We start from the raw sequence: 19,321 nt of genomic DNA on the forward strand, positions 1-19,321 counted from the left end.
AAACCCCTTGATAAGTCTAGACTGTGACCTGGAAATTTAGTTCAATGAGTAAGAAATTGGGAGTATTAACTATGGAGTTCAGTGGCACATTAGAGCCTTATAAGCCACACACAACATGTTGAGACTTCACAGCCACATGACATTGTGTTTTATATTGGATACTGATTGGTAACACCCATTCAGTGTCCCCACTGATCCCAGTTCAACACTGTTAGGCTGCAATTCAAAGTATTGCACCTTTAACAGAATGTATAGAGGGATTCTGAAGCATCAGTGCAGGATACTTAGCATTTTTCACATGCTTCAACCCTTGAAACAGTATGTATTTTAGTTCTATTCATTGTAGAAATTTACAAATGCTGCCACACTCTGACCCAAACCAGACAGAGGAGTATGTCTTTATTTCCTCAAACACAGGATGATGATGCTCTAATCTTACACATTAGAAAAACTGAGGAAATGTCACATTTCCCATAAAAGACAACAAAACCCAGCTCTTGCCCTGGGACAGAAGCAGATGTAGGAATGCTCTGTCTTGTGATAAATCAAAATTCCTGTTTTCATGTAGATAATTTCCCCAACCATTCACTTCTGTAGGTTCTGACTTTGTAGGTGCCACAAGTGCTTTGAGGGTACTTTTTTTTCTAGAAGATTACTTATCACAGGGAAGCTGTGCACAGAGCTCATTTCTTGAAATTGATGATGGCAGCCAAATGTGGCCAAGGCTATCCCAAAGCACAGGAGGATGCAAGTAGACTGTGTCAAAAGTTGTTTCTTCTAAATGCACTTGGATTTCATCACTCCTGAAGTGATCAAATCTGGCACTTCATGCCACATGTCACAAAAATGAACCAGTTCTGTCCAAGTGGAAACACTGATTCCTGATCCCAGACACTGTTGAGGGTTGCTAACACTATATGTATTTTGACCAGCAATACTAGAAATTAATTCCTTTTTAATTACAATTATATTCATTGTCAGTGATCTATGCGTGATCATCATCACAAAACTTGGTTTCATCACAGCCCTCTTCCCTGAGAATAAACCCCAGAACAGTTAATAGGAATGAGCACATATTGAATCCTTGACTGCCCAGAATTACCAACCAGCATGCAGGGTAAAACACTGGATAGTTAGAAGACATCAAAGCATGCCCCATGCAAGAATTGCACTGTAAATGAAGAGAAGATACTTTTATTAGATTTGGATCAATAAAACAGAACAATCTAAGCACAGTTCAAGGCCTCAGCTGGCTCTCAGCAAGGACTTGTGAGAGGCCACCAGTTGTTAAGAGTAAATGCAAAGAGGCTGCAGATGAACTGGCATATTTTAATTTGTAGGTGCTAATCTATAGCAAGACTTCATGTTAGTTGAGCCTTTGCTTCTTTGCTTTTGTGAAGACACTACTGTTGTTATATTGTATCTTCTAATTGCTTTAAAACTGTTAAAAGCTTGAAAGAAAAAAAAAGTATTGCTCCAAATCACACCCTTTCAACTTTGCTTTTGGAGAAATAAAGGACATACCTTTTTTATTCGGGCAGCAGAGAAACTGACTGTATCACTTTAAAAATCAGTGCTCTAGATGTTCAAAGATAAATTCAACACAAAATACAAAGTCTCAGACTGCAATGATCGGTAAGGATAAGAGTATAATGCACATGAGAAACAGCACCAAAAATGTAAGTATCTCTGCTCACGGGATTTGGCTTTTGGTGCAAAAACACCTTGATGGAGGAACTCAGCTTCTCACTTCATCCTAATTAACTACCTGCCAAATCTGTGCCTTCTGATGCAGCAGCGAATGTTGTCTTCTCTGCAGAAGCACTAGCAGCAGATGCACTCTAAATTCAATGTCTTTAATATCAGAAAAAAACATCAGGGTTTATCTTAAGAATGTAACTAAATTTGAAATTTGCAGGAGACTTGGTTTCCAAGGCAAGGCAGTGTCTTTTAAGTTCCAGATTGTCCGGAAACGATTGTCAGAAGGTCATGAACCTGCCTCAGCAGATCTGATTTAAACTTACAGTCACGGCTTCAGAAAGGCAGACAAAACCCAGTGGTGCCCCTGAAGCAGCCTAGCACTTCAGAGGCTGCTGGTCTGAAATGGAAAACTTAGCCATTTCTTAACTTTTGTCATGCACACATTTGAAAGTTGCATCCCCTTGGGCTAAATCTACCTTGGGGAAAGATAAAAGTGCACCAAGTGTGGATTTACAAGGAAAATGATTATCAGTAACTGGTACTTTACAAACATCAACAGCATGTTTTCAAACTTCCAGTGCTGCTGTCATATGGGGAGCAGGAAAAGGCTTTCTCTGCCACCAAACCCACCAAGACATGGTATAAACAGAATGACTGAACTGCCCAAGTTTATAAATCTGCCATCCTACACTATTAGGCAATGCAGCTGGGGTTTCTGCCAGAAAGCTGTGTCTTCAACAGCAAATAAAAAACATGTTACAATAGAACACACTACTACAATCAGAAAGGTCAGTCTCCTGTATCACAGCTGCTTCCAAGAGGTGATGATGGAGTTTGGACCACCAAAAATTTGGGGTTTTTGACAATGGAATGGTCTATGCAGCACCAGGCATGCTGGCATCAGGCAGGACTCACCTTACTCAGCCAAGGAGCAGAGTCTTTGCTCAGGAACTAGTGGGGCTCATTGGCAGAGCTTTAAACCAGATGTAATAGGGTAGGGTTGCATCAGGGTGTACTTTCATCTTCAGATTTCAGGAATGCACTTAAAATAGACTAGCTTGGAAAAAAACCTGCATGCATGCAAAATTTCACATCTATTGATATGCCTGAGAAGCACACAGAAATACACATAACTTACCGAAAGTCTCACTCAGTAATTTCATTTTGAAGTGACCAGCTCCATCATCCAAACATGTGGATGAAGCATAAAAATTGAAAATCTCAACCCTATTCTTCATTAATTTAAACAGACTAGGTAAGTATGTATTCAGACTTAAAATACATAGTATTTGTCAAACACAGGCTGGATAACAGCACTGTCTTATATACACTGCTAGACACAGTTGCAAGCTTCCTCTGGATCCAACATTCACTCTATTTGCCCCTACTTTTGTCTTATGCTTACTGTTGATTTACAGTGGGAGGACAGAAATACAAAATAATAGGTAAAATAATACACTATAGTGCCATCTTCAAAAAAATGTTAAACCCAATCCTAGCTCAGGAACAACATTATATCTACTTTCAATTTTAGACAGTGCTCACTTTGTGTTAATTCAGATTAGGACAGTCTTGAGGGGTGACAGTTGAAATATAACCCCACTTAAATCAATAGGTAAAATTCTTCTCCACAAGTGAAAAAGAATTTTTTACTATTCTACGTGAACAGATGTTTGCAAAAAGGAATTTTTTAGCACATTTCTTGGTTAGCAAGTCCACTTATGGAAGCAACTTGGTGGATACTACAGAATCCACCAAAATTACCAGCCTCTTAATTCTGAAAAAATGACATGTGAAAAATGACTGCTTTTCTACAGGATTTTTCTTGCTTCAATACTGCTTTATCCCCAAAGTGCAGAGCAAACTAGGGAATATGTTCCTTTAAGATACCCGGTAGAGCAAAGGGACATTTGATTCTTCTGTGATCTCTTGGTTCCTTCTGATCAGAAGGCAGGTGACTAAGTTCCTTCATGAGGGCAGTGAAAGACAATAGATTGAAGCTCTAGCAGAAGCACTCTTCTTCCAAAGGCAGGATACGTAACAGAAAAAACAAGTTAAAGCTCAAGGCGTGTCACTTCTGCATTTTCTGACAGAATATATTGACTTACAATTTCCTATAAATTCCTTTCATCATCTTTTTTCTAGAAATACACTGTATTTCCATACTTAGACCAAATTAAAGCTTTGTATCAGTTCAAGATAGGCAAAATAAGGCACAACAGCACTTAGTGCAGAGTGCTGAATTTCACAGCAGTTTAATGAAACACACTCCTAAGATATCATAAGGGTTCTCAAAATACTTCTTTTGACTTAAGCAGAGAAATGACATATTGCTGAAGCTATCTACTATATATACCTTTTTGCCAAGTCTGAGTCTGACACAGCCAGTCACGTGTGCTACACCTTCGAAAGTCCTTAGGCAACAGTTGTAATGCTTATTCCACTCCCTGCTCTCCCTAAATGTCAGAAAAATCATTGATTTTCAATATGAAATAATTTATTTTCTCAATATGCAACTGTTCTTCCAAAGGCTAGTCTTTCTTACTTGCTTGAAATCGCTTTGGAACACTCTAATCGTGTACAACCAGATGCAATTAGTGTACAGTTAGCAGTATAAGCTTTAGGTACAAATAATGTAGAAGGTATCTTTAAAGCAGAAATTGCACCTTTAAAGCTCACTCCGTCAGTTTAAAGAAATATTGCTGAAAGGAAATTTCACAGTATGAAACTTGCCCCCACAAAAGCAATGAATTCAAAGACTCCTGTGAAGTTTATATTTTGCTTGTGTACTAATTATCAGGACAACACTCTATTGTCTCATTTGGTTATTAATACATAGACATTATTAATATTTTTCCCATACAGCCTCTAGCTCAGTGTTTTCAAAGACTATGAAGAAAACAACTTTTTTTTTTGTCATTAGATAATAAAAGTCCTTGGTTTTCACATTTTCTTCTAAAGAGCTATATTATAAACAATTAGTACATCAACATGCAGGGCAAGGTAAGCTGAACTTCTGCTCATGAAATTAAACTCTTTGTCTCAAAAAATGGAACTCTGCATTGTTATTACTTGCTTGAAAGTAACATGTTTTTGTAAATATTATGATCTCATGAAACTACATTCTCCTAGAAACTAAGACTAGAACAAGTCAGGAGACAGTGATTATATTTTTTTACTGTTTTTTTTTTTCACTGTTTCAGGAAAAAATGATTAAGATTAGGTCACCCATGAAGTTGCATTTAGAGACAAACTGTGCGCATAGCTGAAACCAGAAGAGTAATTCAAGTTTGCCCTAAAAGTAGAGTGGAAACACAGCACACCCCATCCATAAGGGACAGAGACATGGCACACAAGAAACAATGCTGCAAATTTATTTTCTTTCATTTTAAATTTTTATAACCTCAACTTTGTTTATCCCACGTAAGACATTTTCAGTAACACGAGATTTTCTAGTCCATGTACTATACAATTGCGAGTAAAGTGAGGTGCATGTGAAGTACAAAAAATTGAAAAAACTAGCTTACATTGGATAGACTTAAAATACTGCTCAAAACAAAGTGGCTTTGCAGCTTTTTACCTTTGCATTTTGGAAATCTTCTTTGCAGTCCAAAGACAGGCAATGAATGGAGACAAAAGCAACTCCAAAGCAGGTGGAATGAAGAAAGAGGCACATTATTAGAAGAAACAAAGGAAACACAAATCAAACGAGAAAAGAGACACTCCTGCAATCACAAAGTCCAAAGCAAAACCTTTTGCAGGTGTTTCAGAAATGCATGCTGCTGTCCATCCATCTCAGCTGGGTACATGAATCACACTCCATACTATTTAGTAGTCTACATTTATACTTGCAATGGAGAGAGCACCTCTCCTGTACTGTACATATTTCCTTGCTCCAAAGAGCTTACAATCTAAGTTCATAAGGAAGAATGTATCAAGTAGCTGGATCAAGATCAAACAAATGGAGAAGACACGGAGATGATTTTTAAGGGATTAAAGCTGGGTTACATTACTAAGTGAGGTAACTTCTGAACATCATTGGCAGTGATGTTCTTAAGACATAAGTCATTTTTCAGTTATAAGTTCTTCTGATCATGAAAAACTGGTTTAAAACATACAGAATGATGCATTAAAAGTAATCCATAAAAATTCTTAAAAACAGATTTGTTGGCAAGACACAAAAATGTTCAGATTGCCTAAGTTCTTGAGACACTGTCTTGTCATTCTACTAGAAAGATATGGATGTTACTGAAATTCATATGTACATGTAACAGTTGAATGTAAAACACTTTTTACATTTCAGCTTAAAATGTTAAAATCTGATTTAAGAATCCTGCTGCTATAAACACAGGCTTAATACTTAAATATTAATATGAAAATAGTGCTATTTTAAAATGTATTTTTAATTTTAAAATAAACTATGAACAAGATACAGTTGGTTCAAAAAAAAAAAATCAACATTCTTTAACTGCAGTGACTCACTTTTCCCACTTCTTTAAAAAAGAGCAAAAAACTTTTTCCCCACTCTGTTCTTGCTACTTTTCAGTTATAATAGAAGTGATTAGTCCATCAACTTTAAAGGTTTAATTTTTTTAATTTTGATTTTTTTTAGTGTTTTTTCATCTATTTATATCTTGTTTTTTACAGTCAAAGCCTTGCACTTTGTATGTAATTTATGTCACCTTTGTGCCCATTTATCGTTTCTTAATCCCTTTACACGAAAATAGAAAGTACCATCTTTCATGCAACTGTGGCATTCTTTCACACCAGGAAATCTTGCTTTGGATTATATACATAAGCCACTTGTAACACTTCCATGACATTTGAAAAAAATGTTGGAATAGCTGTAGTGGTAAAAACTGACCTTAATTACCCAGTCTGTATGTGATAACCAAAAAGAAAAATACTTGTTTTTTACTGTAACAGCATATCCAGTGGAAAAATCTGACTTGAATTATCCTTTTGTAAGGGAAGCAGATGTTAAGAGAGTTTGATTCAAGCATAGAAGTGAGACAGTGAGGTTAAGAACTGCTAGCAGGCAATCATTTATCTTTAATTTTCAAAGGTAGTATCAAGGAAATTGAATCAGAAATGAAGAATAAAGCACTATACATTTCTTTGACCCAAGTCAGTACTAGCATTTACTTTTTAGAAGCTACATTTGTATTAAATTTGTTTATAGGATGATTAAAAAAAAGGAGTATAGCCACAGATTACCAAGGGAATTTGATCACTTCTGACTGACAGCTAAAAGATGAGGGAAGAAAATGGTCAAGGGATTATGATGAAGCATTTCATGTACATGCCACAAAATTGCAAAAAATTCCCTGCAGACCTCCCCCCATTTGAATGAGTTTCAATTCCCAGGTAAAGATGAATCAACAAAATTAAAATATTGTGCTGTTTTATTGGTGTAAAAATCACACAATTGCTAGTTCTGATTCTGCAGAGATACATCCATGCAGTGAAACATCTATGATCCCACAGCCAGAAGAAGCCATTAAATAGAATATCTGCTGTTAGTCAGCAATTAATGCAAATTTACATATGAGATCAAAAGGTGTGTATCGTACAATATACAACAAATCCTAATACAGTACATCAACCTGAATAGCAGGATACACTTGGGGAACTCTGTTAATAGTGAAGCCTGTCTAAATGCCAGAGAAATAAGGCCTGGAAACAAGATGACAGAAGGTACCCCAAAATTCCTAAGAAGCAAACTGTTCTTTTTTTCTTTTCGCTGGGAATTAGAAGTTCATAGAGGTATTGACACATTACTTGACAATACAGTTCGTTATAGTGAAGACTGGTGGATGTGATCTGTTATTAAAAGGTAATGTGTGAGACATGCAATTACAAGTGGTGCTTAGGTAATGTGTAATTAATGTTTGGGGTCTACAGCCAACTCTTTCACGACAGGGAGGACTGAAGATCTGTTTGACAGACTACCAATTGTGCCATCAATGTTTCTATGCATGCGGCTGGATCAGATCATGAATGGATATAATGTGAACGCCTGGCAATCTGTGGTTACATACTCTATAATGTATGCAACAGAAATCACAAAACCCAATCTGGCTGATATGGCAAACAGCCTGCGAGGACTCTCCCAACCTGAAGAAGCTGGTGAACTGCAGGAGGCAGGCTTTTTAAATCCTGGACAACTTTCCAATTGTGAAGGCAGCTTGGGAAATAACATTGGCTGATGACAGATTACTAGTTTGTCTCTTTTCTGGCACAACAAAAGAAATGCCATAGTGAAAGAAGAGTTTATGTACTTAAAAGTCAACTGATTAGCAACCCACTTCTGCAAAGATGTTTCAATAGGAAAAAAAAGAAACCACTAAAAAATTCCAGTTGGAAATTTTGGCGACAAACTCTGCAAAGTCCAACAAAGATCACGGATGCCCACAGAAAATGACGTGAGAGGCAGTGTCACATTCAAGGAAAAAGTTGTTGTGTTTTTTTTTTTTTCTCTCTGTACTGAAATTAAAATACTTAAATACAAAAGTGGACAAATTGACAAAACAGAACCACAACATTGAATGTAGAATAGAGTGCACTGAGCTAGATGCATGGATCTTTAAATAGGCCTTGAAACCAATACCCCTTTCAAAATTAGTAAATTCACAGTTAACGGCAGTAGGCTTAGAGGTGAGAGAAGGGTCGAAGTTGTTCCAGTTGGACTTCCAGGGAGATTCTCTCTTCAAGAACATCCTACAAAAGAAAGATTTTCTACTGACTGTTCACAAAGAATGAATATTAAAAATTTCCTCACACGACCAAAACTGGTAAATATCAGCTTCAATTTTGAGAACGAACATACTTGTAGAATCTGGAGAACTCCTCCGATAATCTGAGTAGAAGATTGGCTGGATAGTAATTACTTGTCATTGAAAATCAATACTTTGCTCCAACATGATGCCATTTAATATTTTTCCCTTTCTTCAAACCACCCAAACTCACCAAGTTTTAACCAGATGCAAACCTAACCATAATATTATTAAATGAAGTCTAAAAAGTTAAGGGGGTAAACTCTCATCTCAGTTAGAGGATTAGAAACTCACAGATTTTTTCCCCACTTATGTGAATTTTATACACCTTGACTCTCAAACAGCATTAAGTGAAATTCAGGCTTGATAGTTTTTAAAATGGCCTAACTTCCAGTCTAGACAGTATCATATTCACTTATGATGAATATTCACTCATTATGTTTACATTAAAATATTTTTTAAAATTAGATATCTTAAGCTAAGAAAGATGGCAAGAGACACATTCAGATGGTGCCTACAGATAGCCCTAAAACAATGACAGATGACCTAGATAAACAGATGACTGTTGTACTAATTATTAAGCTGCAAGTTTTGTATTCCAGATTATTGTATTTGCTTAAAAATATTTATAATTTTATTAAGCCTTTAAGGTTTGCTTTTTCCTTCAGAAGAACACAAACCACTCCAGTTGCTCTTCTCAGTACAGTTTTTAAAGTAGGTGATGACCACAACAGATAACTTAGTATTAATAATTCAAGGTAAAATTTTAGTGCAGCTGAAAGCAAATCAACCCATTGAAAAATGTGTTTTATAGTACCAAAAGCAACCTTTGTGATTTCACAAAGCTTGTCACAATTAGGTATATTCTATGATCTACAAAAAGAGCTAAATATTTTATCTCAGTACCCTGTACTATGTATATTATTGGCTTGCAGAGATACCTGCTACTATGCATCACTAACATCTTGCTCTCTGAGGCTCCTCTTAAACAGACAAAGATGAAGGAATTACCTTTAGCTGCTGCTGTAGTTCACTATTCAATCTGGCCAAAACAGTGTTGGTTTCCTTGTTACGTCTGATTGATGCCTGAATTGCCTTCTTGTCTTTCCCCACTGATCTGAGAATATATTAGAAGTATTGTAATAAGTCATTTTGTCACTTAGCTGAGTATCTTATTTACAGTCCCTTTTTCAAATTAGCAGAATCCTCTTTTCAGAACTTTTAAACTTATCAAACTGATAATTTTCCCTCTTCTTCCTGGCTTGATTAACCTGTTTGTTTACATGGAAATACACACACACATGGTTTCAATCAAAGAGCAAGCAGTGCATTTTAAAAACTTCTCATAATCAATGTTAGAAAAGTCCCAACACACCATACCACATTCATTTACCTCGAAGTGACTAATGTAATAGACTACTTTCATGCTAGGACACACAGCACATTCTGGACTGTTCACACCAACCATTTAAAATTAAACACTACATCTTAATACTCCCACCACTTATTTCCAACATACTTGTAGAAGTTAAAAAGAGTTCACACTCCAAAACTCAAGATCTCAAAAAGGTCTCTCAGTAGTAGAGGCTTTGGGATGATCTTGTTTAAAAAACAAAACCTTTTAAATTGTCAAATTAATCTAAATTAAACACACTGAAACCGTTTGCAACTCCTGGAACAGAAAGTGTGTATGCTGTTTAAATGTAAACTTTCCAGTAACAGATGTATTTATACACTTCTTGGGTTACCTAGGAATAGATGGCTGTGAAGCAAGAACAGCAGCTATGACACCTGTTTTCTGTGTATGTTCCTCAGCTTCAGGTCTTAGCTCATCTTCTGATTTTAATCTTCTACGAATAGGCTTCGGTGGTGGTGCAAGTGGGGTGGTGCCTTTACCCTGAAGAAGAAAGCACAGCCTATTAATTCTCTCAAACTACATTTCAGTTGGATTATAACCTGGTAACTTGTTTGTGTTACATACTGAGTTATTGATGAACATCTGCCTACATTCTAATATGGTTTGACAAAAATCTTTAGTACTAAATCCTACTCCCTGGTGAGAGGGCAGTAAGTGCTACACAGTGACAAACTGTGCAAGTAGAAATACTGTGGTACAACTGAATACTGTAAATACCACAGCACCTCAGAGCACAGTTTCCCCCCTGTAATTACGTGTCTGTAACCAACAAAAAAAGCTACTGTTAACCAAGTTCTGCACTAAACATTTTCATCTATTTGAAAATTTTGTACACTTACAAATACCTTAATTTTCTGCTGTCTTGAGAATAAAGCTAATTACCATCAGCTGCTGCTGCTGCAAAAATTTACCATATATGTGCCTATTTCAAGCACATTTTGGGCCTAAGAAAATGGTTCAAGTGGAAGTGTATAAAGTTGCTGTTGCAAATCAAAACAGATGCATAATTTCATATACATCAGGCAACTGCACTCTCTTTCCCAGTGTACTTTGCATACCGCACTAGTGGGGACATTAGCAGGTGCTTTGTCTTCAACTCTTCCATCTGCTTTGGCAACTCTAAGAGAACTTGCAGAATCAGAGGGCTTTTCAACCTAAAGGGATATAAACTGTATTTAGAAAACTAGTTCTTAACAAATATTTCATTTGTCAACAACTAGAATAAATACAAATATGTTTCCAACACATGAATACAGTTAACACCTAAAATTCTAGTTCAAGTCTTCTTTAGAAGCACAAGCCCAATGTTATGAGGCATTGTATAGTACAAAAGAGGCTGTGGCCTGATGACAAACTGCTACAGCTGTTTCTGCTATTACAGTACCACCATTATCTATTTGTTACTGCCAAAGGCTAATCCCTCCAATGGAACACAATGTGACTTGTTCCCCATTCACCTCAATCCAAAACAATCAGCAAGCTTAACTTAAGCAGTTTTCAGTAGCAGCTTAAGCTAACATAGCTAGTTTTGTAATGAGGTACATGGAGAGTGGTCAAACAGTTCTATGTCACTGACCTTCCTGAACAAGGGAAGTAAGAACATGCTGCTGACAGCTGGGAGAACTTTAAACACCACGGGGACTTGAGCAACTGAGGATGCAGAAGTACCTCAGAAAACTTAAAATCTGGATGAAAGCTACAAATTATGAAAGGAGAACAAGCAGTAATTCCTGTAATAGCAGTTAGCTCTTATGATGTTAGTAAGAATAAACCCAGAGGCTTTCAAACTTTTAAGTCCTATGTGTGTAGTACAACAATGAAACATCTCTAACAATCTATTATAGGAGAATAGTGAGTGGAGCCAGAGCTCTACTCATTTCAGCTGTTTGTCCAATGGCTTTGAACAAAAGCAAATCAATGGAATTTTTACAGATGTTTACAGTACTTGACAGTCTTCTCCTTCACTAAGACATGACTGAGAAGTTACTGGTAAGTCATTTGGAAGGCTGGCAAGAACGAGAGGAACGAAGTTTTTGCCTGTGCTAAGTCTTAAATGCACCAACACAGTTATGTTTGTGTGTATATATGCTAAGAAGTACACAATCTTTTAAGTGAAAAGCAAGAACTGAGATAAAATTCTTCTGCCCATGTGCTTGGCAGTTACTAAAAAAGTGCAGCAGTGGGCAATGCAATTGCTTTCTATCAATGGATTGGGACACTATAAAATACCCCAACAAATAAACAACAAATCACTGAGTCTCATAACTTGGTGGTATCAAGCAATTGACAAGATTTTCATTTCTGCTCACCTGCAAGACTTCCGAGTGCGTTTCAATTTCATCTTCTTCCTCTTTGTTTACACCTGAAGCAGCAAATGCCTCAAACTGGCTGAAGTCTGCAAAATTTGGCTGTTCTGGTATTTGTTGAGGTGAGGTACTGGTATGAGCTATTAGGCCTTCAGCATCTACTGGGCGATGCGCATGAGGACCTGCACCCTGCAATAAAATAGCAAAAATATTTAGGCACAGAACATTAAGGATTATTTACCTTTTTAGTGGACAAACATTTATGATCTGTCAGTAGGACAAAGTACATCTCATCCAAGACACACACAGAGAAGTATTTTAAAGGGAATTCAGATATGCTGTTATCCAGAGGATGAGACCAAAGCCAGATGCCATGTACCATTCGCTAGACTCATTCAACAGTAGATGTTTCTGCTGTGACAGAGCCAGGTTGGTTCTGCAGTCTTGGCACAGATTTTTAATCTAGTTCTATAGGGAAACTTATGTGATCACACTATATGGAATATGTCTGTCATTATATCCTCTCCTTCCTTGGAGCTCATTTCTGAATCCTTGTAGATATTTCTGCATCACTGACTGACTTCAATTGCTGGTAACTCCAATTCAAACAAGTAGCAGAAAAACAACTGAAAAGCAATTTTATCTGTCCCATGTCAGATTTGCACAGCAGTTGTAGGATTCAGCTGGCTGATACAAAGAAAAAACAACTTTTGAGGATTTGTTTGTACAAAATCACCTGACTAGCTAATCGGACTAATCATTCTGCATTGATCACCAAGTCTATGACAAAGGAAGTGGGATCACTCCTTTTGGGAGCAGGCATGTTATGCAAAACTGTATCCTGTGCCAGACAAATGGAAGACAAACCCTTATTTTGCAGAAGTTTGAAAGACTGCTCTCAGTCTGGGCTATGGCCTATTTACTATACAGACATAGGTAAAGAAACGTGAAAGGGTAACTTTTCTTCTTCCTACAATTCAGAGCTCCAGAGCCACTAATCCCTCCTCAATCTTTACTTTAATCCATTCCAATGGTTCCACCAGATGCATTTTCATTCAGGAAAGGCAAACATTTGGTTATAATCTAGGTTTTGCTATCATTCATATTCTGGTGGTCTGAAAAATATATCAAGCAATGCTATTCATTTTAGAGATAAATTAAAATTTAGTTAGATAAAAATGATGCAATGAATTAGAACATGCTATTTCAAAAGTGACATCACCTGTGAAGGCTGTGGTCTTGGAGGCACTGCAGGGGGATAGGCAACAACTCCAGCCTGTTGCTGTCCTGTAAAAGACGCATCACATTTGGCCAAGACTGTTACTCTGCAGATTACAATGCTAATCAAATTTTCTTAATTGTCAGCATGAAAAAATGCTACATTTTGCCTACATATTAACCTATCATATTGAGGCACATAACTGTAATGACATCTCCTTTCAAACTGGCCAACAGACAAAACAAGGAATCAGAACATGGATATTGTCCTTTGTTCCAGCTCTAAGTACAGACATAGTCACATTTTTGTGATCTTCGTCTCTTAGTCCTCTTTTTTCTTTTATTGTTATTATAGGCTCTCAACATTTTCTCATGCTTTGTGATCTTGAAAAGTAATGACAAGTCAGAAGTCCAATAAAACCACTTAAGCAGAGCATCAGAACTGAACTTAAATCATTTCCTCTGAAGTGGAATACTTAACATCCATCTCTAATACATCTGATACCGAAAGAACTCCCCTTGAAAATTTACTGGCAGGTACAATTCATTGCATGTGGGTGCACTACCAAAATGTTATTTCCTGACTTTGCTTCCCACATTCATCCAAAGGACTACAATGCCAGAATTCTGAATTAGCTTCAAAATTAGCTGTTTAAGCAAAGTAGAGTACAAATTTTAATACAAAGAGTGACAACGTTTTCAGCTTTTTTATTCAGAAGCAGTGTTTTAAAAAACACACCCTAAATCTTTCTTCAGAGGAAGAAACATGGTCTGCTTCAGGAATATATGTGCTGAAAAATAATATACATTAGGAGCACAGCATATCTACCTGGGGTAACTGAGAAGGATCTGTTCATATCTAAAGATGATGATCGAGAATGAGAAGCATGAGGCCTTGGAGGGGGTGGTGGTGGTGCAGTGTTATCTGGAGATGTTCCTGAATGTGATCTGCAAAACACATAAGCTTCTGCAGTGATTTTAGGCAGCTACAACAGAGATAAAATTCAAAAGTTCTTCAAAGTATGCAGTTAAAAAATAAAGTTTGACACAGAGAGAAAAATCCTGATTGCCATTGATTTTGAAGGTTGCAAAATCAGTTTTAAACTTCTAGTATTCTTTGATAGGGTTTTGAATGGGGTAAGTTCAATGCTGCTAAAGAATATCGAGTTTTTGTTGGACCTGCCTCCATGTATATTGAATTCAAGGAGCATCCTGGTGTATGAGATAGCGATTTAATTCTCTGCCTGAAATTTTCCAAATCTATATACTTGGCAGCATCTTCAGGAATTTGAACTCATTGTTAGGTAGGATCACCATCTAGTGGATACCTATTGTAAGTTCATGGAGAACACACGCAGAAAGGATAGAAGGATGAAGTACTACACCAAGTGCTATTTAAGTGGGATTTATTGTATACAGAATTCTTGTATGGCTTCCATTTAAAAACAGTTTGCAGAAACTTCTCAACTAGGAGCAAGACAAATTTAAGGAATCACAGACATGAATATAGCTACTCTTTTATTTAACTCGTAAGTGCTCATGGGCCGACTTCTGTAACTTTTTTCTGTAACCATCATAAGATATAAAACTGGGAGAGGCAAAAGGTACCCAAGTTTCACACAAAACTTGGGATTCCCGAATGTTTAAGTCCAGACAGAAAACTGAGTTATTACAACAGAAAAAGTTAATTTTCTTAACATACTCTCTCTGATGATGCTTCTGCAACACTGTGTAACTTTCCAGCTGATGAAATTCAAATCTAATTACACCGACTCCTTGGGTCATGCCTCTAGCTAGTCTAGTATAAAAGGCAGAAGTAGAATTAAAGGGAGAAAGTGGTTTAAGGACACTCCTGAAGTATCATTATCTGACATAGCCTTGTCAGTTTTTGCTTTTTGAAAATACAAAAAGTAGTCTGGACTAATGGTATTATTAAGGACAATGTCATCTCTATATAAAGTTGCAATTGGTAGAACAGATACCAGTGGAAGAGAATAAAAGAGTAAATGGGATAAAAAATTTCCTGGTTGGGCATTGCCAGGTCTAGACTGAATCTGCGTGCCACAAACAGGCAACTCCATAAAGCTTCACTCATCTACACAAGTTCGGTAAAAGAACCCAAACCAAAATCGGAGATGAACAGAGCATGTTGAAACCATCATGTTGACAGTGCAAAACCATACACAGAAGCAGGACAGAATCAAATTTGCCATTAAGTAACAATGGAGGAAAGAATTCTTCAGGCTGCTGTACTGAGAGGCAAATCTTTCTTTGCTGCTGAAGTCACCCTAATTATTTTTGTCTTGAAACTTACCTCTGAAACTGATTGTAAGATGGTTAATGGCATAGCTAGTTTTTAATTCTATTCAGGCAGATTTAAGTGGAACAATTAGCACCAGCTAGTACAGCACATTCTCTTATGTCAGATGATGCAGTTGTTGGCTATGTGCTTGCATAGCTTCCTCCAATCCCTTAATTTACGCTGGGCCTATGACTGCCCTTTATTTTGTAAAAGTCCACTATTAAAAGAGATTGAGTTACTGACATGGTATTCCTAATTTATGTTTTAGTCTTCTTTTATGCTACAGTGTCACAGGCTCCTTCTCCAATAATGCCAAAATGGATATTTTGTAAAATACAAAAAATTGTTTTCAAGTAACAGTATGATTTCCTGTGCTTATGTTCCCTTGTGTTTAAGGAGAAAGTCTTTATAAATATAGATTTCTGACTGAATGTGGAGTTTCATTTGATTGGCCAACCTCAGACACCTTTTTAAGACTACTTTTTATTTAATTTTCACTTTACACATTAACAAAAGCAACACGTCGTCAATGCATTCGAAATCAGACTGTCTCAGATTCCTAAACGTTAAGGTTAGGAATCCATTTCACCATCATTTTACAAGCTAGTTCTCAAATAACCAGAAGCTCAGAACAGGCTTCTTTAAACACCTTTTATTCATTTTTTTCAGTTGCTGCTCTACTGACCGTTGTCGTGTTACAGCGTTTCCAATTTGCTCTGGATCTGAAGTATACGAGTCCGAACTGCTGTAACCATCTGCTGGGAAAAGAAAGTACTGTTTCATATTTGCTTTTTATCATTAGCATACCCTAAAAGATAAAAGTAACAAGTCATTTCAAATATCCCGTTTGTATCGTTAAAAAATGTTTATATCTTTGTATTGCTTCCCTGAAAGTCATCATCTGGTCAGGATTCACAATCCTTGAGTCTGAATAACTGAAGGATCCAATACAAACCAACTCCACTGACCCAATGCTATCAGTTGTTAGTTACTACTGAGATGTACTGATGAGTAAACAATGACAATAATGTTATATTTAAAATACAAAATGTAAGCAATAATTTTTGAACACGTGACATTCCACCATTTCAACAATTTGGTGAACAAGAATGACATCCAGTGACATCAGTAAACCTGTCTTAATTACTACTTCTAACATTGTATCAGAATGTTTCTATTCTTAGGACAAGTTTATCTCATTTTAGAGCTCCTGCTATCTAGAAAGTTTTCATTCACTGAAGAATATATCAGATCTACCCTTTGTGTAATGCAAGAAATGAGACCAGAAAGCACTTTGATACTTACTAACTGTATTTCCAGCTGTAAATTTTACAGATGAACTAATTTTGTTTTCTTCTGGGAGATCAGATGGTTTCACAAGTAGTGGGCTAGTAGGGTTAGCATGATCTAGATGAAAAAACAAATCTAAATAAACAAATTTATTCAAACTAGACTTTACTTCTGATGCCAAAGCTTTACTTTAGTTTTCTGCCCTTACCTAAGTGCTGCACTCAAGACCAAAGCAGGTGTATTTTAACTCTGAAGCTTTACGTTGTAATAGTGTTATTTCTATTTCTCAACATTAAGAGCTGTGAATCTTCACCTCTTTACATGGCCAAGGAAATTTTAAAAGAAATTTATTGTTGATACTTGTTTATTCTCATATGCTGAAGACTGTGCATGAGTTCCATGACTTCAGGAAATACTTGCACACAACACTAAATTAATATTCCACTGTTCCTTGAGAAAGTTACCAAACCACCTTGCTTACTATTGACCAGAGTACTAAAAAAAAGGCCTGCCAATACTCCCAAATGCTGTCAGGTTTCAAAATAATAAACTCAGTATTTCTGACCAGTAGAACAAGCTTTATGAATAAAGGCTATGATCTCCATCTTCAGTCTCCTTCAGTATTTAATAAGGAAACCTAGACATTCTCCTGGAGGCCTAAATAAATCAAATCTGTATCATGATGCTGATGCTCCTGAACTACTCTCCAAGCAATGATCTCGTATAGATGGTGAAATCCTCACTGTAGCACGTGGCCAATTCAAACTCTGCACATATCTGAACAGCACTCCAATTCTTCACTCAGAAAACCTCATTAATTATGCTGATTACAACTCCAGATATATTCATCTACAGTGAAGAAAAACAGCATGTTCAAGGAAGTAAAGCCAACTCTAACTGCATAAAACTTTCCTAATTAGCGAGAGAAGATATCGTACCACTTCCAGTTCTTTTAAGCTCCATTTCCTGCATGTGGATTTTGCTTGGAGTCATTCTTATGGGAACTGGGTGCACAATTGCAGTGTCCTGTGGAGGAGATCAGAGTTAAGTTATGTTAATCTAGTTTTAAACTGTTCTATTAAGAGTCTCTGACATCTTGTGAAATGTAATTTCTAAACAAAATTTAATAAATTTACTTTATTTACAGTTTCAGGGAATGGAATATACCCGTAAAACCAAAGCTCTCTAAGCTGTAGTCTCTCTAACAATAAAGCATAACTGAGCATACCACTTTAAAAGGACATTAGAAATGTTTCTATAGATAACTGCACTGAAAATAGCACCTGAATTTTACTGGCTTTCCACCATTTTTGGTGTATTAGATATCTGTTACTTTGAGAACATCAAAGAAAAAAACAAACCTAACCAAACACCAAGACAAATCACAATTCAAAACCTCAGCTTTGCTTCTGATGCCTCAGAAAATTATGGCCTCTTTAAATAGGATGAGTAATGCTCTATAAAGCAGGCATTTTTAGTAATTTAAGATAGTTTCTGAAGTCTTTAAAATAGGAAAATCTTCTAAACTTTCATATAATAAATCCTATGGAATATACCTCTAGGTAGGCATTGACCTTACACTGTGGCATTTTCTTTGTAATTCAGACAAGAGGCTCCATTTAATGTACTTTATAGACAGCCCCTTCCGTTTGGAGACTGAATGCAGACAGCCTAGAAAAGAAAATCTCTAAACCTTTGTTTGCTCACAAGTAACCTAAAATATGGACATAGCTATCTGAAGTCCTTTTACTGTTGTCTATATTCAGAATATACGAATGGGTGGGACAATGACGGCACAAACCCATGCCCAAACCATATTCTATCCTAGAAATAACAAGGAGTTTCACAACTAACCTTTGTATCAGAAATTATTTATGTTCTGACTACTCAAGCAGATAACTCCACCAAGCATAATACATTTACATTAATTTTGTCTGCAGGTGTTTTAACTGACTTTTATTACTCCTGTTGCAAGTAGAAACTTAAGAAACCACTTTCTAGTCACAGCTCAAACACTCTTGTTGCATGAGGCTTTTAGGTATAGTTACCACCTTAAAATATACCACCTTTTTCCCCCCCTCGTGGAAACGTGATTATCATGCAAAGATCACTCTTGCTGTAGCTACTTCAGACCTCTGCTCTAATCTAATGTGCAGCTACTACAAAGACCATGCCTCAGATAGTTACATGGGTTTTTATATAATTCACATCATTAATCTAATTTTACATGAAACAATGTAACATGTTAGCAACTTTCATTTAGAGAAGGCAAATTATACTCCCATACCAAAGGCTGAATATAGTGTTTCAC

At 36.5% G+C, this 19,321-nt stretch overlaps 2 protein-coding genes across 3 annotated transcripts in view; one reads left to right on the top strand and one right to left on the bottom strand.

The window, feature by feature from the left end:
* Positions 1–8,224, top strand: part of CCDC28A (coiled-coil domain containing 28A) — a 17,692-nt gene extending 9,468 nt beyond the window's left edge. The window contains exon 4 of the mRNA XM_009077930.1: positions 7,963–8,224. Within this exon, the coding sequence (XP_009076178.1) occupies positions 7,963–7,965 (3 nt within the window). The 3' untranslated portion in view covers positions 7,966–8,224. The remainder of the gene's footprint in view (positions 1–7,962) is intronic.
* The window catches only part of REPS1 (RALBP1 associated Eps domain containing 1), a 40,192-nt gene continuing 28,314 nt past the window's right edge, over positions 7,444–19,321 (bottom strand). Inside the window, exons 10-19 of one of the 2 annotated variants that reach the window (XM_009077928.1) lie at positions 17,949–18,036; positions 17,026–17,127; positions 16,406–16,478; positions 14,248–14,366; positions 13,423–13,487; positions 12,204–12,389; positions 10,953–11,048; positions 10,226–10,374; positions 9,489–9,594; positions 7,444–8,421 (exon numbers count right to left, since the gene is read on the bottom strand). In XM_009077928.1, the coding sequence (XP_009076176.1) occupies positions 8,353–8,421; positions 9,489–9,594; positions 10,226–10,374; positions 10,953–11,048; positions 12,204–12,389; positions 13,423–13,487; positions 14,248–14,366; positions 16,406–16,478; positions 17,026–17,127; positions 17,949–18,036 (1,053 nt within the window). In that variant the 3' untranslated portion in view covers positions 7,444–8,352. The remainder of the gene's footprint in view (positions 8,422–9,488; positions 9,595–10,225; positions 10,375–10,952; positions 11,049–12,203; positions 12,390–13,422; positions 13,488–14,247; positions 14,367–16,405; positions 16,479–17,025; positions 17,128–17,948; positions 18,037–19,321) is intronic. The other variant, XM_009077927.1, reaches the window with a different exon arrangement.

Source organism: Acanthisitta chloris, unplaced genomic scaffold, assembly GCF_000695815.1.
Source record: "Acanthisitta chloris isolate BGI_N310 unplaced genomic scaffold, ASM69581v1 scaffold12467, whole genome shotgun sequence".
Classification (NCBI taxonomy): Eukaryota; Metazoa; Chordata; class Aves; order Passeriformes; family Acanthisittidae; genus Acanthisitta; species Acanthisitta chloris.